Source organism: Ambystoma mexicanum, chromosome 10 (assembly GCF_040938575.1).
Source record: "Ambystoma mexicanum isolate Mex_15411 chromosome 10, UKY_AmexF1_1, whole genome shotgun sequence".
NCBI classification, from domain to species: domain Eukaryota; kingdom Metazoa; phylum Chordata; class Amphibia; order Caudata; family Ambystomatidae; genus Ambystoma; species Ambystoma mexicanum.
In genome coordinates, this window is record NC_090932.1 from 879502795 (window position 1) to 879523898 (window position 21104).

Consider the following 21104-nt stretch of genomic DNA (forward strand, 5'->3'; position numbering starts at 1 on the left):
CTCGCTGGTGCATTCCCGGGTGTCGCCGCCTTCAGCCTGTGTAGATGCGCTCCTTGCGCTGATATGCGGTGCTGCTCCTAGGGGGCGCCGGCCGTCCGATTACTTCTATGCCACCCAGATCTCTGGGGGCCGGGCCCGTAGCTCCTCACAGCTCCTACATTGTAATACCACAGTGCAGCTGAGGTTGGATGGAAATGGAACTATCATCAGACCCATAAAACAACTAAGGGGGGTGAACCAGGGATGTGTAACCGCACCCACATTGTACAATCTGTTTGTATCTGACATCCCCGACTATATTTGTGATGTGCATAATTGTCCCCCCAAACTAGGTACCCAGCATTGCTTAGTAATGGCTTACGCAGATGATTTGGTAATTTTTGACCATACATTCAGCAGATTATTACGATCTGCAGAGAAGCTCTGGGAATATGCGCAACTAAATTAATAAGTAATAAATCACACCAAAACAGAATTAATTCTCTACAGCCATGGCAAGGTCAGCCGCCCGCGAATGAACATTAGAGGTTTGGAAATTCAATATACACACTCATAAGTATCTGGGAGTGGAATTTGTCTCCAATAGAAATTTCAACTCTTGTGTCAAAAATCGTAAAATAAAAGCAGCTAAATTAACCGCTATGATCTGCCAATTCTCCCGTAATCAGAGCAGACATTCAATCTGGGCTGCCCGTTAATTATATATCCAATGTCTGGTGCCAATGGTGATTTATGGGTTGGAGGCCCTGGTCGATACCAATTTAGATTGGTTTCAGATAATTAAGGGCAAGTTTTGGCGGAAGCTTCTAGGTCTTCGCAAGGTATTCCGATGGCAATTCTGAGACTGGAACTGGGTTTTTTCTCCCTGAAATATATAGTGCTAAAGAAGAGAGCGGAACTTTTTATCAAAATATATACGAATGCTGCCAATCTGTTTTGGTGACTGTGAGAGAGGATATCAGTGGGAACAAACAGTCCAAGTTCATGGATGAAATGACCACATTATTTAAGACAATAGGATGGATTCCTAAGTGGGATAATAACGCTGAGTACTTGAAATATCAGCTGGTGGAGCGGTTGAAGCTATGGGACCGGAAAAAAAAAATGTGAACGTCTAGCAAGTTTAAGTAGTTAGGGATTTATATCACATCTACTATACACATACAAAAGGGCCCAAGGGTACGTAAATCTGTGCCTATCTGATAACTTAAGGCGTTTCATACTGCTTCTGCGCATTAATCATCTTCCTGTGTTAACGGTGACTGGCCCTGAACGTGCCATACCTAAAACAGAGCATTTTTGCCAGATTTGTAATAACAAGGCTTCACCTGAAACAGCCAGACACATCCTTATGCTGTGCCCCAGGTTGAGTCTATCTTATATTAAGCATTACAGCAGTTACGTCCATAATTTGGACCACATTAAGGAAGATGAGTTTTGGTACATGTGCACAAACACTTTGAATGCTAGTTTCCACCTGGCACTATATCGAGTATGGTTTATGGTCAATAAAAGATTGAAGGATAATAACCGCTTTACTCCACTAGGCCGATGAAAGGACTGTTTCGGATTAGTAATAACTCATGCTTGAGGGGTGGAGTCCAGCTTCCTACCCATTGTATGAAATGAGCAAAAGATCTAATTAGAGTTGAGAGTTTGGATAGAGTTTGGATAGAATGTGTTTCTCTTCTATATGATTGACGGATATCTATTTATTTATTTATGTATGTATTATTTAGTATGTAGTAGTTTTCTTCATCTTAAAAGGTAGTGATTTTATTTATATTGGAACAAGAAATATGCTTTTGCTGTATGAGTTCATTTAGTTGCTTAAGATGATGAATTTGATGATTAAGAAACGATTAATTGTGTATATTTGTTGAATTATGTGTAAAGTTTTTGTTTATAAAACTATATCACATTAAATTAAATAAATACATTTATGTATGGAATGTTTTACCAATTTCGATTTCCCATTCAGGCTAGGATGGGCCTTTTCTGTTTGTTAATCATACATCTGAACATCTTGGTGTAACGAGAGACCATGTCTGGTCAGCACATTTTTAAGGTTGGCCATCTGACGTATATAATGGATAAATGAAATCAAAATACTTTACAGCTCTCAAACTGTTCCATGTCACAAGTGCGTAGAATGAGAATGTCCCATTTCTTTTCTCTACATTCTCATACTGTATTCCTTTTCTTGTCAGAAATGTTGTCCTAAGGAAATACCCTCACTGGAAAACCTACTTGCTTCTGACATGGGGCAACTGAGTAATGCTACTTTGGGGTGTATGGAAACAGGAAACCATTTAATTGTTGCTAAGTTGCTTTAGTAGTAACCGTAGGGCAGAAAAACCCATGCAGAGTGGCATTACAAAAAGTAACCCCACTATGCAGAGGCAGTGTGGTAAAAGCCGTGGCAAAGTATACCATTTTGGCTCCGATATAATAATTTGCCCGCCACGTCTATAATACGCCCAAATCCTAACACCATTTGCCAGCTGTTCTATCTTATGTTCAGTAGTACAATTATGGCAGTGCCTGGAAAATGCAGATCTCGTGCCTTCAAAAAAGCAAAAAAGGTTGGCTTTGCCAGTTTTGATTTTACTATGCATTGGTGAGCTAGATTCCATTATTATTTTGTTGTGTAGTTTACAGGTGGAAATGTGTCGATGATCCATCAAACAAGGACAGAGATGCAAACAAATTAATACATCTACAGATCTTGCATCCAGTGCATGCTCCTGCAGTTGGCTTCAAGTTACTCACCATGTCCCATGGAGGCCAAAACAATGCAAGCATCTGTTCTAGCGTTCACATTTGTATAAGAGCACATACCGAGAGAGTGGATTTTGGGATGCATTTGAAAAGAAAAACCCAGTGCCTTTGAATGTATTGCATTGCATTTGTTAAAATGATTGCAGGTTTTGAACTGCACTGCCCAGTTTGCCTTCAAAAGATGGCACAGCAGCAGAAGGTAGGTGGGGCATTTTGGTGTTTACTAGATGGCTGGGGTAACTGAATCTCAAGTGAAGTAGCTACTGACAGCAATCAGGACAAAGTGAATGGAGGGAGTGATGGGACGTGTGCTACGGGGTGGATATCTTGTGCATTCAGCCAGTCGTGCATTTTTATCCTTTCAACCGTACCCATAGTTTATTTTTCCAACACTAAACAGAACGTATTAAAAGACATTGAAATCACGTGCAGCCCACCAGCCAGCATTTTAGACCCAGACAATGAACTGTTACATAAAAGGGTATATGAGCAGCAGCACGCCACAGTGGGCTAGAATGTGAAAGAAGTTTAGAAAAGGGAAAGCCGCCACAGACCCACTCACAACAGTGTGACACTGACAGGAGTATCCCCCTTCTAAATGAAAAGATAAGCCAACACAAAATTATCTCCAGCCTGCACAGAAAGCGGAATCAAGGATCGAGAAGACAACAACGTGAGAATAAGAGAGAGCATGACCTGCAATGAAAAAGGAAGGAAATCCACAACATATGATATGATAGTTTATTTATATAGCGCCTACACACAAAGTGTTTCAAAGCGCTTCAAGGCAACGGAGGGAGCAAGGGAAAATACAATGACATTCTTACAGGCCATGAACAGTAAGGATGTAAAATTAACTATCGTACTCGGCCTGACAACATTTTACATAGTGCAAGAGCTAAGACATAGATAAGGAAGGGAGGGGGAGAGTGGGAAGGAAATGGAAACAAACAGGCGACTACTGTACTAGGCCTGACAACATTTCTGGTAGAGCCGGAGAAAAACAAAAAGGTGAGGGAGAGGGGTGCAGAAAGGGAGGGGAGGAACAAAACAAGCGACTATCGTACTAGGCCTGAAAACGTTTCAGATAGTGCTGGAGGGAGGGGGTAAGGAACAGTAAGGGGATGGGGGAGCGACAGACGAGGTTGCTATCATACTATGTCCAGGGACAATTCTGATAGAGTAAGTGCATAGAAGAAAGTAAGGAGAGGAGGGGAAGAGATAGGAAAAGGGAGAGTGGAGGCGATAAGACAACAGAGAGTAAGCTGTCAAAAAGAGTGGAGAAGAAGGAGGAGAGAGCGAATACAATTGCAGAAGTCAGCAGTAACACATAATGTTGCAAGCCAGGATACAAGATGAAGATGGGAACAGCATGATTCAGGGCCACCATGAGTACAAGATGCAAAGGAAGTCCAGCATGAGAGTTAAGAAAGGGTGACGCATCGTGAATCAATGAAGTCCATAAAAGTAAAATCCAGCATTGGCCACAAGACGGTGAAACCAGAATGTATCAGGACAGACTCCTGTGTGCGGGAAGGGGGGAACAAGAGAACAACACAGGGGGACCAGAGAGGGCGGGGATGGCCTGTGGGGACAGAGGGTGTAAACACATGTTGGTGCATGCTTACCTGCTGTCTTAGCAGGGGGTCGGACCCTGGATCCTCCTGGTCCGAACAGATCCAAAGAGGAATTGCCCTTTTCTTTGACTGCCCTTCGCTTTGGACGCCTGGGCGAGAGACACCCTTGATCTAAGAGTTATGAGAAGGAAGGACGAAGCAGGGCTAAGAATGTGGGTGGTGCTTAGGTCAGGTGACCAAGATCCACTTACACCTGCTCCCCAGCTGCATTGGAAAAGAGGCTGGAGGGCTCCTTAAGTAGGGAAAATAGCGGCAAGCAGGAAGGCACCAGTTGGGTGGGGCTTGCTAAGTGGTGAAAAAAAGAGGCAACCAGGAAGGCACCAGGTGGGACGGGTTTAGGCCAGGTGACCTAGATCTACTTACACCTGCTCCTCAGCTGCAAAGGAAAAGAGGCTGGAGGGCTCCTTAAATAGGGAAAAGAGCGGCAAGTAGGAAGGCACCAAGTGGGCGGGGTTTGCTAAGTGGTGAAAAAGAGCGGCAACCAGGAAGGCACTAGGTGGGCGGGGCTTAGGCCAGGTGACCTAAATCCACTTACACCTGCTCCCCAGCTGCATACAGAAAGCAGTGAGAGAACATGACACACAAAGAAGAGTTTGGATCAAAGTGAGACTTCCACACAAAGAGAGGGACTCATTCTTGCTCCCGTACAGATAAGCAAAGCCAGAGAGCATTGCGCGCAGGCATCAGACGGTGGGAAATGGAATCTGGAGGGAGTGACACTACATCAACAATTAGGCGAAGTGGTCGAAGTGTACGAAAAGAAGTAGTGGAACTATGTTCCCTGCTGGCCCGCTTCCACTCCCCACAAACACCATAACAACGCCCCTCCCATGCGCAAAACAAACCCCAGACCTGGGTCCTGCCTTTCCTCCGTTCCACCCCCACCACTGTGTAAAGGCTGAAAGAAGCACAGTGAAACAAAATGCAAAATGCATTTTAAGTGACGCACCATTACCTTTATTGATTATCCCCCATAACATGCAGCTCCCCTTTCTAATCAACCATCATTCGCACCTCTTAAGGGCATGATAAAGACTAAAGCCACCCATCCCACTTACCCATTAACTCCACATACAACTGTGCCTGCAGTATTTGCACGTTAAGTTGCTTGAATGCAAAAGAGAAATTGTGACTACTGCAGGAGCAGGGCTATGATGTGGCTTGGTAATGGGCTTTGTCCCAAATAGGCCACTGAAAAAAACAGCAACCCAGCAGTTTCAAGATAGCTCACCATGATGCAAGGTTGGAGCTGATCCCCCAAGGCTTGAATCCCCAATCAGGCGGACGCAAAAAACAACCAAGCCTGCTTTTTAAGGAAGCGTAGTTTCAGCTTATTCCTACTCTTATTTAAAAACAAAACCATTCCGGAACGGTTACTTTTAAAAATAGAAGTATAGGAACAGTATTTAAAAAAGTAGAGGAGCTAAGCTACCGCCTACTTCGACCACTAATCAGAACAGAGGAGTTGAGGATAACAGAACACTGAGAAACTTTGAAAAAAGCTGGAAGGTTTGAAGGGGGGCGAATGAAGAACCTTCTGCTTGGTCAGAACACAGAAGCACCAGAGGACAGGGATGAGTAAGACAATAGAGTCATTCATGTGAGAGTAACTTGAGCAGAAGAAACGAGAGAATGTATCCCAGAGAAAGAAAGGATAGAACAGAGAGTGGACAGAGTTCTGACAGAAAGAGAGAGAGCAAAGACTTAATATTTAACTATCAAAATTGTGTGACAAAAGGGGGGATAAGACAGTGACGTTGTGCTTGAGTGGAAAATCACAGGGTGTGGGCTGAGTATGCGTGCATTCGAACCCAGGAAGAACAAGAGACAAGACAGAGTGCTCAGCTCATTATATAGATATAATAACAAGTACTTGTAACTTGTTAGAAATAAAGCACATTATAACCCATTTTGAAGGAGGTATGTCACTGAATGCAGTAATAGGTTATAGCCCAAGGAACTGATGAGATGACTATTCCTCTGCAGGAGTACAGGGATGAGTGGTGGCTAAACCGCCTACTTAGCCCACGCTGCTACAAAACCAGCAGTGATCCCAATCATAAAAGTGAAACCGGCACAGCCAAGAGATGCACCTCCTTTGCCTTTTGTGGTAACGTCGGCCAAGGGTAGGCTATACTTTTGGGAGGGGTGTGAATGTGATAACAGTAGCAACCCAAAGAACAATAGTACAAAGACTCCAAAATAAACGAAAATACAAACAAAATTATATATATATATGTATATATACACATACATACACACACACACACACACTTTAAAACACTTGGGAATGAAACTAAGAACATTATTAACGAATACCCACCGCTGTGGGAAGAATACAGAAAATGCAGAACATACATGTAACAACACTCTGGTTACTGGAGATGGGGTGAATCATGCAAGCAATTGCAGCAATGTGTTACTGTTCAAAGGAAATCTCTTTCAAGTAAAAGGCAGAGATGGGGGGCTTAAGTCACTATGCTCCCAAGAGTAGCCTGGCAGGGCAGGGCTTCTTGACAATACCATATTCTTATCTTGTTGGGCTCAACAACATTGATACTGGCTTCTAGGAGTTTCCTGGGGCAGTGATTTGGCATTGGGTTGGTGAGGTGGATGACTGGGTCCAACATGCAGTGTGGTCCAAGCAACAACAACATGAAAGAAGCTTGGGCCAGAGATGTCCTGGCCGGTGGAGCTTACAAGCTGTTGAATGCAGGAATCAAGGCCCAGGGCTGACCCTTGGTTTATGTGTTACTTGGAGGCCAAACCAGGGTCAATGCAACCCCTTCTGCTGCACTCGCTTACAAGGCTGGCACTTACAGGGTATCCTTCACCTCCAGTGAGCAGGAGCCTTTTTCACTGCAGCCAGTAGTTAAGGCCTTAGTACATAGCAGTTCACCCCCACTGGCTCCAGGGGATGGTTAGGGAACAGAGCCTGCCTATGCCTTGGATTTTATTTTTACATTTGTATAGCGCACTGCAGCCCGAAGGCATTGAGGCGCTTTTACAGGAAGTGTGCATAGTCAAGATTGCAGTTACAGACTGTGATTGCTTGGTTACGAAGATGAAATATACATGGTAAGATTACGGTTACACTGTGGTTACTTGGTTACAAAGCGGAGGATGAAAGGTGCTGAAATGCAAAATACAATACAATTAGGTGAAGTTGAGTGTGCACCGATGTTAACCGATCAAACGAATAGCCTGGTTTTGATGGCTTTGCGGAAGGCTAGGTGAGAGTCAATTCTCCTGAGGTGCGTGCGTAGGGCGTTCCAGTGTGGATGCACCTGTCAGGGTGCACCTGTCTTCACCTCTATTGCAGAGGTCTTTGGAATGGGCTGCACTACCAACAGAGTTCAAGAAGTCTTCTTCTTGGTATGCAGGAAAGAATGAAGAAAAGCGTGGAAGACCCCTTCCTTATATATATAAAAAGGCAACAGGGGAAATCGGACAAAAGTAATCCTGCTCAAAGGGGTCCAAACCCTGTCGCTGTGACAAATAGAAGTGGAGGGAACTCAGTTCCTCCTCGGTCCGCTCTAACCCTGTTCCCTTTTCAAGTCTGCAGCTTCAGAAATCCTTTGGTGTGCAAAAAGGCTGTCCTTTTCTGTGTGTGTGCGCCTCTGGTGTATGGTTCACAGGAAATTTCCTCGTAAAAGCTTCTGGGCTTGAAGGGAAGCATTACCCAACCTCCCATGGAATCAAAGGAGAACAGCATCCGGCCTTTTGTCTCACGTGCTGAAGCGGATACAGACAAGCTAGCAACAAATCCACACAGCCTTCCATGGCTGACCTGGCTCATTGGTTTGACACTTGTATATCAATGTACAGCTTTAATAGTTATGGGATTTTATCAGTCACCATACCAAAACCAGGTATGGCATATTCTTAGGACTTACCCCACCACCAGACAGCTAGGAGCACAATAGATCAGAGGTGCAGAAGTTAAATATAGCCTCTGTCTGCAGGGACATGTTGTCCCAGCATCTATCAAAAAGGCTTGTGTGACTTTTGAGCCTGCCATGTGCCAAAAAAGGGCAGGTGCTGCAGAAGTCAGGAGATGGATGCAGCTGGGCACATGTGTGCACAATGCCTTTGGCACAGAGCTTTACAAGAAAAGGGGGTCTGATCAGCAGACCGTCCATCAAGATATAAATTACCCACAGTGTGGGAATTGGTTTGAACAAGGCAGAGCTGCGCTCTAGCAAACTTTTTCTTACCAAGCCCATATTCAGTGCGCATTGCATGCTCAGAAGGAATGTATGCTTAAATTACTATCACACACGTTTGATAAATTGGTGGTCATTATTATGTTCCCAAAATGCACTTTGCTTTTATGCAAAGCAGCCAGCACCCAATATTCAGGGCACCCATACAATTCGACACCTACCTCTGCCCCTCAGTCCCACCCACACCATTGCCAATCCATCTCTCCCCTTCCCTACACACAAAGGAGATGAGGGGGAAGAGTACATTTTGTCAATTCCCAGCAATGACTGCATCGTTTTAAAAATTCAAGAAAGCTCGGGCTAGTTCACCCTCACCAGATGGCAATCTTTCATAGCAATGTAAAATTCAGAGGAAACAATGCAAGAGTGTGGCAAGGAATACAAGGGACACACAAGCCCAAAAGGGAGAACTTCCCCATGTGCATATAAACACCAGGAAGTCATTTTGAGAATGCTTATTAATATGCATCATATGTTAAAATACAACAGCAAGTTTAGAAAAGGACCAGGAAACTAAACACCTAAGTCCATAAAAAATTAACGAAACAGGAAACAACGGAAGTAAACATGTTAAAGTAAGAAACAGAAAAAGCGATACAAGTTGAAACACACAGAAACATGTTATACCAGTAGAACAATAACAGTGGCAACTCAACTGGCAGGGGCATGGTTACATGTGTGCACGGAGAGTACTCACTGTCAGGGAGCCCCGGGGCAGCGGTGGCCGGGCTACGCACAGTAGCACCAAGCAAAGGTACAGCAGCACAATGCAGCTCGTAGCCGAGCTCTCATTCAGCCCACAGAGCCTGGCGAGCAACCGCAGTACAGCGGGCAGCCCAAGCCCCAGAGTCAGCGTTAGCCCCACTGAGAGCAGTACCAGCGGGGCCGCCCGACGCACAGCAGCTGCGTCCGGGAGTACAGAGGCCATGACTGCTACTCTCTACCAACTGAACGCCGCAAGAGCTGAGCGCCGAGGGCAGGACGAAGGAGGGGCACCGCCGCGGGCGAATACATACCCGCACCAGCCTGCCAGATGAAACCAAGCGTGATTGGCACCAGTGCAAAGAGGGAGGTAAATACACCCTGCAACCCAAGTACATTTCAGCAGACTTGGTTTACGAAAAAGGATAGGGTCAACATATGAAGGAGTAACTTTCCCATTCCCAAGTGAGGCCGCAAGACCCATTTTTTGTCATAGAGAATATAGGTCTTTCATTACTCGTGCAGTTTTATGTTGACATGTAATGTTGTTAACCTAGGCCGCTTTCTTGACAGAAGATCATTTTAATCTTTCATATTAGCGAATGCAGAGACTATATTGCTTTATAATGGACTAGTACCTATTTGGAGGTGGGGTTATTCGGTTCAATGGCGGCGTGAACATTGAGAAGGGGTAGGATGCGAATGGGGCATCTGACACGTGCCACGGCGTGTTGGCTTCGCAAGAGACACTTGGCAGTGGAACGTGTCACTTGTAGTGCCATGCAATGGCACGTGTCACATGCCACGTTCAGCTCCAACCCCTACTGTGAAAAATGACCATTTTAGGAAGACTGAACTTCCGAAACAAATAGCTCACCATGGAAACCTGGACGCCCATGTGAGTGATCAGTTTACATCCTGTAAGAAGATTAATATGTTAGAGAATCATTTTACTTGTGTAGGCTGTAAAGGTACTATTCTTTTCAAAAGGTTCCTAAGAAAGTATTTCGCAACTGTAACAATGCCTATTTATGACTGAAAAATACTGAGTAGATACATTTCACAAATAAAACCAGCTGTTTCAGAAGGTGTGACAACAAACACAAGAGACTAGCTTTATAAAGCTGAATGAGACGTAAAACGCATAAACGAACCTAAGATGTTCTGTGTAGTTGGCATTTCTGTTTTTGTGCGCCTGACAGCAGTCTACGCCCACTGTCTTCTCTTTAAATCAAAGGGGTGGTCTTTCAAGATGTCGACCTCTTCTGCTCGCATTTTGGAGCTGTTTAAACTGCGTAGTCCTACGTTTGTGTCATTGACAAAACCCTCCACTGCATTCAAAGCCCGAAAACCTGCCAAGGTTAGAAAACCTTACAACATAACAGCAAGCAGTAGTGAGAGGTTGTCGGCTGTGGCAGCATCGGAGGACTTTGAAGCGCATTCACTCTTTGAAGTAAGGCTGGCTGACTTATTTATTAACTCTGCCTTTCGAATGCATTATGTAACTTAATAGAAGGTGGAAGGGAAGCGTGCAGGAATCCTTTACACCCGGATTAGCTATTGCATACATGCCAACGTTTGAGGTCACTGTTTTGGGAGATGTTGTCACTGAAGCGGGGAGAACTCAATTTGATCATTGGCTTGCATTGGGGTGCAGGATGTTTTAGGAGGGAGAAAGTAAAACTTTTTTTTATTTTATTTTATTTTTAAAAGCAATATTTGCAACCTCATTTTTTTAGGCATTGGTTTATTATTGTATTGTATAGTAATGAATTGTCTATGCGTTTTGTCTTGTGTTCGGTTTATTTTAAAACCAGTACTATATAAAATCAGGGAGGGTTGGCATTTATGCGTTTGAGAAAGGGCTGTCAACTTCATGGGATAGAAGGCAAAGTGTCAGCAAATATACTGTAAAAACATGGTACATGGTTAAGGTGCAGTTAAGTTGTGCAGATTTGCAGTAAAACCCTTGAAATTCAGCAGATTTGGCAAAGTCATGACCAGCTTAACTCGCTGCATTCCCTTTGATGTCAACTATTGTGCCATTTTGTATGTCATTGTAAATCCCTTATCTTATAATATGTACATGCTTACTAATGTTACCTGCCACATTCAAACAAGATCACCTCAGACAACGACCTATTGCCGGAAGAGTGTATTGTACCTGACTGCATAACCAACGGAAAATTTATAGCAGTTAATTGCCAGATGGAAGACGCTAACAGACCTATAACGAGTGATGATTGTATCCCAGCTCCCAGGAAGGAGAGCTTGTACACAGAACCTCATAAACAAGATAAATTGACCAAAAATCATTTTAAAGGGAAAACTAAAAAGAGACTTTGGAAAGTGTTAAAAAGCCAATTGTCAGTGGAAAAAAACAAGTAAAAATTATAAGGATTGGCCAGCCTGCCTTATTGACTGTAATTCAGTTAATGTGACTATTGAAATGAGTGAGGAAGGGTGATCTACTCTAACCAAACGCAAAGCTCGGAAGACCACCAAAAGGATATCTCAAGTGACTACGAGATCTAAGTCTTTAAACCGGTCTGTGCCCTTGAACTAATAGACTAAGGAGATTCAAGTGAATTCAACAGCCAGACTTTCGTGAATTTCTAAAAAACAAAATGACATGAACGATAGAAAGTTGTACTGAATCTACGAATGAGACACAAGAAGAATCCTTTTTATGAAGGCCTGAGCGAGCTGTTTGAGGACAGTTTAATGAATTTGAAGGACATGGATGTAAGGACTCTCTCCTTCTCTTCTCACATCTCCGACATCTCCAAAAAGTCCCACCACAAGCTGCACCTCCTCAGAGGTATTCTACCCTTTCTGACTTTCCCCCCAAAGGATCATGTCTCCAGTGCCCTGGTTCTATCTAGGCTAGACTACTGCAATAGCCTCTTTCTCAATCTTCTTACTTCATCCAGAACAGAACTGCAAGACTTATCCTTGGCCTCAAGCCCCATTGGACCCTCCGGCACTGAAATCCCTTCACTGGCTCCCTGTGGCTGCTGGGATCAAGCTCAAGACCCTCTGCGTAGTCCACAAGGCTTTCTGGGGCCAGGACCAGCTTTATCTTCAGCGCTCTCTTCCTAAATACTTTCTTTTTAGAACCCTCTGCTCCTCTTCCTCCACCTCTTTGCAGGTGAGCCGTTTTTCTAAGCAAAGATTTGGGGGTAGTTCTTTATCCTCTGCAGGTGCCTCCCTCTGGAACAGCTTCCCTGCCTCTCTGCCTTGTGCCAGAGCTCCTTAAGTTCCTGGCAACTCCTCAAGACCTTCCTCTTAGTTTCTTCCTTCTCTTTTTCTCTACTGACTCCTCCTTCCCTTCCTAACTCTGCTCATTTTTTTACTGACTGGTCGCCGGGTTCACCTTCAGAGCCTCACAGGTCCCAGGCTCCTGCCACCAGTCTTTGCACTTGCCTCCAGGCCTCTGCACCATGTTCAGACTACTGCACTTGCACCTTACGCTCCATGAGAGGTGTAACCTCTCTGCACTTAACCCAGGCCCATGCTGGACTGGGCACACTTACCCCCACCCCCTCTCCCTCTCCCCTCTGTCTGTACACTTGCATACCCTGAATTTACTAGGACTATTAAGTTCTGTCGTGTCCTCCCTCTGTCTTCCCTCCCTAGTTTGGTTGCGCCTGAAACACTTCATGCACTTGTACTAGGAGAAATAGTTACTTTTTGTTCATTCAGAATTTCATGGCCTAAGAATGACTACTGTATTCCCTTGCTCCCTTCCCGCCTTGAAGCGCTTTGTAGCACTTCACTTGTGTATAAGCACTGTACAAATAAACAATTAAATAAATAATATATCAAGTAATTCTGAATTGCACAATAAAACTGCAGCCTATCTTCGATAAAAACCTAATAGGGTGCAATCTATTACTGGCGATCAATGTAATAAGCCAATAGTGAGATTTTCGACACTTGAGAAGAACCCTTGCCACCTGATTGAACAGCCAAGGATAGAAGTAACAAACGGACGAGCACTAAAAATTCATAGCCTATTTTTCTACCTGATAGAATGCATCCTAAACCGAGCTATATTACATTTGTTCGCATTACATCATGATGGTAGAGAAATCTAAGGTGTTAAAAATGGTTACAGCCATCGCTCATTTTAATTCTGAAATTATATTACTGGCGGTACTATCCCATAATGATGCCTTTATAAAATTGGGCTATGAATGTAGCAAAATCAACTTGATTAGGATGGAAAACATTGCCAAGATTTTTTTTCATACTAATTATAGAGACAGAATTAGAGTTGAAGTATCTTGGCATAACATTAGACAATGCTATATTGACCCGACTAGCAGTGAAGAACCCTTGACGAATCAAGAGGATAATTGGTCCTGACTGCCCGGCATATTGCAAACCAGGGCCATTCTTAGACCCTAACGATCCAGCTTATTCTGGAATATTAGGTAACATGCTCATTATCAGGAAGAGTGTGGGATATGGGACTCATTTGATGATTTCATTGTGGTTGCCTTGCAGGAAACATGGACCTTGAGTCAATTTGTTGTGACAGAAGGAACACAATACATAAATATGCTCTGTAGGGCAATAGGGGTAGACCTAGAGGTGGTTTGTTGGTTAGTCTTAAAAATTATATCCCTCTTGGGCAAATCCCCACTGAACAGAATATCTCCATACAGGTAAGGTGAGGAGACATTGGCTAGGCAATTATCAAACAATCCTTGCCAATATATATGATCCTCCCGGAGTCTCATACAGTGAGGACATTATGAAAGGGTTCTATGTCATAATTTTGCTTTTTTTAAGTCGCCTAACAAAAACAGTTTTTTTTTTTTTTCTCCAACCGTTTTTAGGCACCCTACAAAAAGCGAAAACAACATTCCCTGACCCCCACTACCCGAGTCCTACACCCCCTCTCTGGCACAATTAATTCGAAATTTGGGGGGAGTTTCATCCCCTGAATCTCCCTCCCTCATTGACCCCGCCTCACTCCTCACCCAAGACTCCCCAAACCCAAACATACAACACACACACAAACGCATACTTACACGGTCTCCCTCGATTGCGCCTCTGGGTCCTGGCGTGGTTGTCGTAAACGTCAAAATTCTTCCAGTTTAAAAGCACAAATGCATGATTTGCCTGAATGTAGGCCGTTTGAAAATTCTGAGCGGCCTAAAGTTCGACCAAATCACACATTCGGTGCTCTGGGGTTGTCCCCTGCACCTTGGCTCACTATATTGTGAGCGGGGGTTGCAGGGTGTCCCCCCACAGCCATTCCCAAAAGCCAAGCCAAAAAAAATACAAAATAAATAAAAGAAAGGACCTTGCGGCACCGGTTCCCGATCACGGAAGTGAAGGGGAACAGGCGTTGCAGGGACAGTCGGCGACTGCAAGTTAAGCAGGGGTGTGGGGTGGAAGGTGGGGGATGAGTAGGGCAGGGGCCAAGTCAGAAATGTTTAGGAGAAAAAAGATTATTTCGGAAAAATAATCTTCAGTCTTTTCTCCCTTGAACATTTGGATCTCGGGCTTTCAACCCCGATCCGTTGCTGTCAGCCCATGCACGCATTCGTGTGCGGCCGAGGTGTGACAGTTCGATTTAGAAAGACTGCTCCATTCATTCACGGAGAGGTCTTTCTAAATCTTTATTTTTAAAAAATTCTCTTGACCTAAAACCTATGAAAGAACTGGATACAATCTTGGTACAGTATAATTATAATGGAAACGTCCCAGTAATTTTACCGGGGGATTTTAATACCAAGATACCTTCAGAACATCTACTGCTGGTAGATGATGAAGACTATTTAGCATTAAACATATGAGAGTCTATTTCCAGGCAAGATTCTAATAATAGCAAGGGTTGCAAAAGGGGTACGATGTTCATTCATTGCCGGTGTTTTATTTATTTTTGTAGTTTTTTAACAATATTTTCTTTTTTCAACAAAAATATGGGGTGGGGTAAAGGGATATAAGGGGTACAGAGTGTGGGGACTAGGTGGTTAATAGCTGGGAAGGAGAAGCTGAGGGGGTAAGCCCCCCCAAAAGAAAATTGCTGCATTTTTCCAGCAAAATCTGCAAAATAAACCAGGCGATGGAATGAGATAAAACCGGCAAATGGGTTCACAATGCTGAATGGTAGATGTACTGGTGATATACCTGGAGATTACACCAAAGCGTCTGCTTCCAGCCTGTCAACACTTGAATATTTTTTCATAAAAGCTTGTAATTTCCCGATCGGGAGATTAATGTTGGTACCTAGAGGAGAGAGCAACCATTTTCCCGTGATTCTCTTGTATCTGCCATTACCCAAAACTAGAGTGGAATGTGGCACCTTTGGACATCTTGAGATTAATAACAGGAAGAGCTGTATTTTATGGAGTTCCAGAAATCTAGAATAAAAAGTAACAGAATAAATGGTCACTTCAATTTACATTTGGCAAATAACATATTGACCAACATTGTTACGAACCGTTCTCAACGGTGGTCCTTTCTACGCCGATGGCGCTTCATGCCATCCATTCACACCGTCACCCCCAAGATGGCGTCGCGTAATAGAGTGGACGGTCTAGAACCCATTCCAGCCATTGAGGAAACTCCGCCTTGTGAGTCGATCACGGTACTTAAACCACCGGAATGGAAGACTCAGCGCGTTGCTACTGTTCTTAGTGGTCACGCTCCGTAAGTCTTTCGCTTAGGAGAAATACTGGAATTTCACTTCCAAATTGGTTCCAACCTTCCACCTCCTCCCTTTATTGAAACCTGCTTGTCTTTTCATCTTTCCTCTTTCACAGGCTGACCATTATCAAGCGCTGTCACTTCATAACATTCAAAGACTCATTACTGGTGAAGTCGCCTTCTGAACCGCTCACTGCCCGTAGGTTCTCCATTCGATTCATATTTCTTCAATCAAGAAGCCCCGTGCTATACTTACCTTTCTTTACTTTCCCTTCATGTATATTGAATAGGAATCTCCAAACTACATCTCCCATCAGTCATTCCGGGAATCACCTTTCACATCCACCTGCATACCCAGACGGGGTAGGTTGAGTCAAAACTCTTACACACTCATACAACATATCTTTTCTACATAAAATAGAGCACTGACCTTGTTTTCTTCCTCTTCCAAAGTTCCCGCCGGTTCCAAACCTCTCTACAAACCCTCCTCCGAGAGTCGGCTTAGCAATCGGCGAACTATTGGAGAAACTTCGGAAATAGCTGCACGACTAACATTTCCATCGCGAAGCGGCAGCAGAAGGCTTGAATCCCAATCCACTCAACGCTCTCAAGCGACACAGGGTTTTTTCCCTTCACTAAGGGTTTCCCTGCCACATCCTTCCTTTGCCGAGTTAGAGGCGGAGGAAGGGTGTAACAGGTGAACTCCTGATAGCCTCATTCCACAAATTGAAGACCAGGTAGGAAGTTTCCTTTTTGTTGTGTGGTGTTGGAGGGAGACTGGGAGAGTCAAGGTGTTTTCACAGTTTCATCTAACTCTAAATCTTAACAAACATAGAGTGGTCTAAAGGCCGACAACATTACTGCCACTATTATCTAAAGGAGTATAACACACGAATTGAGAAATGAATTCTAGAAACTTTTTCGAAAATAGTCGAGAGTTCATAAACCTTGTTTTGAACGTAAAATCTGAGATGGAAAGAGGGAGGCCTGCGGTTAATGGTATGCGAGAACACTGACAATGGGACCGTGTTGGTGCACTGCACGCTGTTACAATCAGCCTACTGAAAATGGCTAAGTGGATACAGGCGCCTGCAGAACCTCGAATGCTGGCAGATATGAATCGAAATATGCAAAAATAATTATGCCCATGCCTTTTGGCAGTTGGTTAATGGTTCTCATCAGACTATGAATTTGGTGGAGAGCTCCTCGAAGGAAGCCTGGGAAGAGTGTATTGCAACTTCTATTGTGTAAAAGTCACAGAATACGGTGCCAGTGGTTTCAGGTAGAGACAATTGTTGCCTGAGACCTAGTATTGGGGCCATTGTTACATTTATTAAAAATATTATGAATTCGATAGCACTGAGTCCTGATGGCATATGAAACGTACTATTAGAAATAAACACCACGATTTGGGGTAGGATTTTGCATCCTCTTTCTTTTTATTTATTTATTTATTTATTTTTTACGATCAGTTACACAAGACAATTGCCTGAGATCTGAGACCTGGATGGAAAGCATTATTGTCCTGATTTGTAAAAGGTGCATCTGACATGAACCCAAAAGCTATCAAATTCTTGCAATGTGGATGCACCAGCCATGATATTTACGTAGGTGCTGTTGGTGGATCTAAATGAGTGGGCTGCACATAACAAGATCTTACCTAATAAAACTGGCTTCTGTATATCACACTCCACGCTTAACAATATCATGACCTTGATAACAATAATAGAAAGCACATGGAGTATTCATGATCAAACAATATACTTAGCTTATGTTGATTTTAGCTTGGATTTTGATACCATCAAATGCAAACGTTTTTTGGCAAAATCTATCTGCGTGGGGCATTCCGAGTGGTCTCTTAAAGATGCTAATTTCCTTACACCTTAACACCACGGTTAAATTAAGATTCGACTCGAAGGGAACAATATCTGATGCTCTTCCCATTTATAGGGACCTGATGCAAGGATGCATATTGGTCACGTTAGTATTTAACATATATATTTCTGATCTTACTGCACATCTCTCTAAGTCAGACTCCCACCCTCCAACAATTGGCACCACTTAAATCTCCAGGCTTGACTACGCTGATGACTCATTTCTATCTTTTTTAGATCTGACCCGAGGGGCCTCCAACCCTCGTTAAATCACTTACCGGAGTTTGCCAAAGCTATGCATTTAGTTATTGATACCTCTAAAACCAAGCTAATGTCCTTTTTGCTGAATAGGAGAAAAGAGTAACACAGCTTTATCTGTGAGGGGCCAATCAGCGGGTAGCGAGAGTTATTCAGTATAACTACTTTTGGAGTAATCATTGACCAATATATAAACTGGTTCGTACAAATGGATGCAGCACGCCATCAGATTGGAGCTATTAAATCGTTTGCTAAGCAGAAAGCTGGCTGTTCTCGTTCATCTAGTAATGACGTATACAAGATGAAGGTTAGACCTAAAATAATGTATGTGGTTGGGACATAGGGTGGTAAGAGACAATGATTTAACAAAAACTGGAGAGCCATTGTCTGAGGGCTAAATTGAATCTTCCTACCAACCTCCCCCATGGAATTTATTCTTGGAAAGGCTGGTATTTGCTCTTTAAAAGCACACAAATGAATACGTTTTCTGACCTATTAGGGGGAAATTGGTTAATGCTGATTGTAGTGCCCTGTCTGCTCCCCTCGGGGAAGAAGCTGATAAGATGAAAAACTTGTTTAAAAAAAACGACCTGTTTAGATAAATTGAAGGAAGGAAATGGGTGGTGCAATATTCTTGGCCTTAATCCCAAGGCTAATATCGGGGAAGGCTTCAGTAAACCCACAAAGAAAGTGGTTTTCCATCTTGATAAGTAACAGAATTGGATTGTTTGTTTGCTTAACAATTAATTGTTTAACGATTAATCTATCCCCAAAATCAAGCAGTCATGACTTTATATTTACTCCTAATCCCATTGAGCATATTCAACATGGTCACTATTTAAACTTCTTCCCAGTGTATTCCTCTCTAGAGGATATATGAAAGTGAAATTTAATGTAGTCAATACGCTGAATGTAATGGGAGGGCTGTGCTGGAAAGTGAGAAGAGAACGCACCTGCAGATTATGTAAACTGAGCAAATACAAAAGCATTTGCTGTGATCTTGCAATGTCACTAGATCACTAAAAACTGATGTGTTCTTGGCTTCTGGAACGTGGGATTGGTTACACTCGGATAATTAGTTATTATGAGCCGTATTTCTGAAGGGCCACCACATCCCTACTATATACCATTTTGCTAATTGTTGCTTCACATCAGGACATTACCTTAAAGGAGGCAAGCCTCCTTTCAAAGCAACACCTGAAGAAGTTACCGGAGCTGTCTGCTCCATGAAGGCCTCTTCTAAACAGGTTTCCCCTTGCTCATTCAGGTCCATCAAGGATAACATCGGCTTTCTTGCCCTGCTCCTCGGTGATTTCTGCAATCATTCTTTTGACACTGGATCTTTTCCCCTCCTCCCTTAAGCACTTCCTTGTGCACCCACTCCTTAAAAAAACCTTCAGCAGACCCTACCTGCCCTGCCAACTACCGCCCTATTTCCATCACCCCCCTTCCTGGGGAAGCTGCTTGGAGAAGATGGCCTTGTCCCAACTCTACTCACACACTGAACTTGTTGGTAGTCTGCACGACCCTTAATCTGAATTCCGAGCATCCAGAGGCACAGAAACTGCTCTTTTGAACACATGTGAAGAGCTGCTTACATCTCTGAACTCCAACTCCCCAACTGTCCTCATCCTTCTCAATCTCTCCTCTGCCTTCCTCATACAAAGGCTCGACAATACCCTTGGTATCTCGGAACGGGCACTGGACTGGCTGACATCCATACTTACTGACTGCTCTTCCCAAGTCATCCTGGGCACCTTCTCTCCCACTTCCTTCTCCCCCTGTGGTGTCCCCCAGGGTTCTATCCTCTCCCCTTGGCTCTTTAACCTCTACCTTGCTCTGCTTGCACGCCTCATCTCCTCCAACTTCCAGTGTTACGCAGACACACAGCTCTTTTTCAAACTTCCTGCTCACCCTATCTGCCATCCAGTCCTGGTGCACCTCCAACAATCTCTGCCTCAATGCCTGTAAAACTGAGATCCTTCCCATCGGGACCCCTGCTCCCTTCACTCTGGCCTTCCTCCTTGAGATCTTCCCCAGCTCCTTCTTCTGAAGCCAAAAACCTTGGAGTCAAGTTAGACTCCTCTCCTTCCTCCCTCCCACTCAGGACATTGCCAAGAAGTCCCACTTTCCGCTCTTCCTTCTCAAAGGAATTCTCCCTTTTCTCACTTTCCCCCAGAGGCTCAATGTTACCCGAGCCCTGGTTCTCTCTGATCTACGTGAAATGACTGAAAGCAAAAGTCTGACTACCAAAAGTCTTACTTTTTTCCTCCCCTCCCCATTTTCCCACAAATATATATGTGGATGGAGACACCCCACCTTACCCCTATACATTTTTATGAACTTAACCCCCCCTCATATATACCTGCAGAAATATGGGGTTCAGACCTTTGGGGGGTCAGACTTTTTGCCCTTGGTCATGTTGTCCTATTCCGGTTCTCTCTAGGCTTGACTATTGCAATAGCCTCCTCCTGAAATCTACCTTCTTCCACTCTGCGACTCCCCTCTTTCCCACCCCCCCCTCCAGCTAATCCAGAATAGGGCAGCAAGACTTAGCCTTCGCCTGAAGCCCAGGGACTGCATCTCTCCTACCCTAAACATTCTTCACTGGTTCCTGGTTGCTGCTCGGATTAAATTCAAATCTCTCCATCATCCACGGGGCTGTCTGGGATCGGGCCCAGGGACCGCGGACTGCACATTCTTCAACTTTACCTTACTAAATACTCTCTCTCTACACCACTAGATTACTTTAGCACCAACTCTTTGTGTGTAAAGCGGTTGCTAAACAGAGGGTAGGTGGGTCGTTCGCTTTCCTCAGCTAGCTCGCTCCTATGGAACAGCCTCCCCCTCCCTCTGTGCCCTGAGCATGACTTTTCTTAACTTTCGGAAGTTCCTTAAGACTTTACTCTTTACCACCTCCTTCCCTTCCTCTCTCTTCTGCTAATCCCACCGTTGCTGTG

The 21104-nt window shown here is 44.0% G+C and overlaps 2 protein-coding genes across 2 annotated transcripts in view; one reads left to right on the forward strand and one right to left on the reverse strand.

Annotated features, from left to right (window-relative positions):
- The window catches only part of LOC138491825 (D-beta-hydroxybutyrate dehydrogenase, mitochondrial-like), a 263457-nt gene extending 253801 nt beyond the window's left edge, over positions 1 to 9656 (reverse strand). Inside the window, exon 1 of the mRNA XM_069618587.1 lies at positions 9342 to 9656. Within this exon, the coding sequence (XP_069474688.1) occupies positions 9342 to 9572 (231 nt within the window). The 5' untranslated portion in view covers positions 9573 to 9656. The remainder of the gene's footprint in view (positions 1 to 9341) is intronic.
- Positions 9596 to 21104, forward strand: part of BDH1 (3-hydroxybutyrate dehydrogenase 1) — a gene marked incomplete at its 5' end in the record, with an annotated part of 252875 nt that continues 241366 nt past the window's right edge. The window contains one exon of the mRNA XM_069620231.1: positions 9596 to 9716. Within this exon, the coding sequence (XP_069476332.1) occupies positions 9596 to 9716 (121 nt within the window). The remainder of the gene's footprint in view (positions 9717 to 21104) is intronic.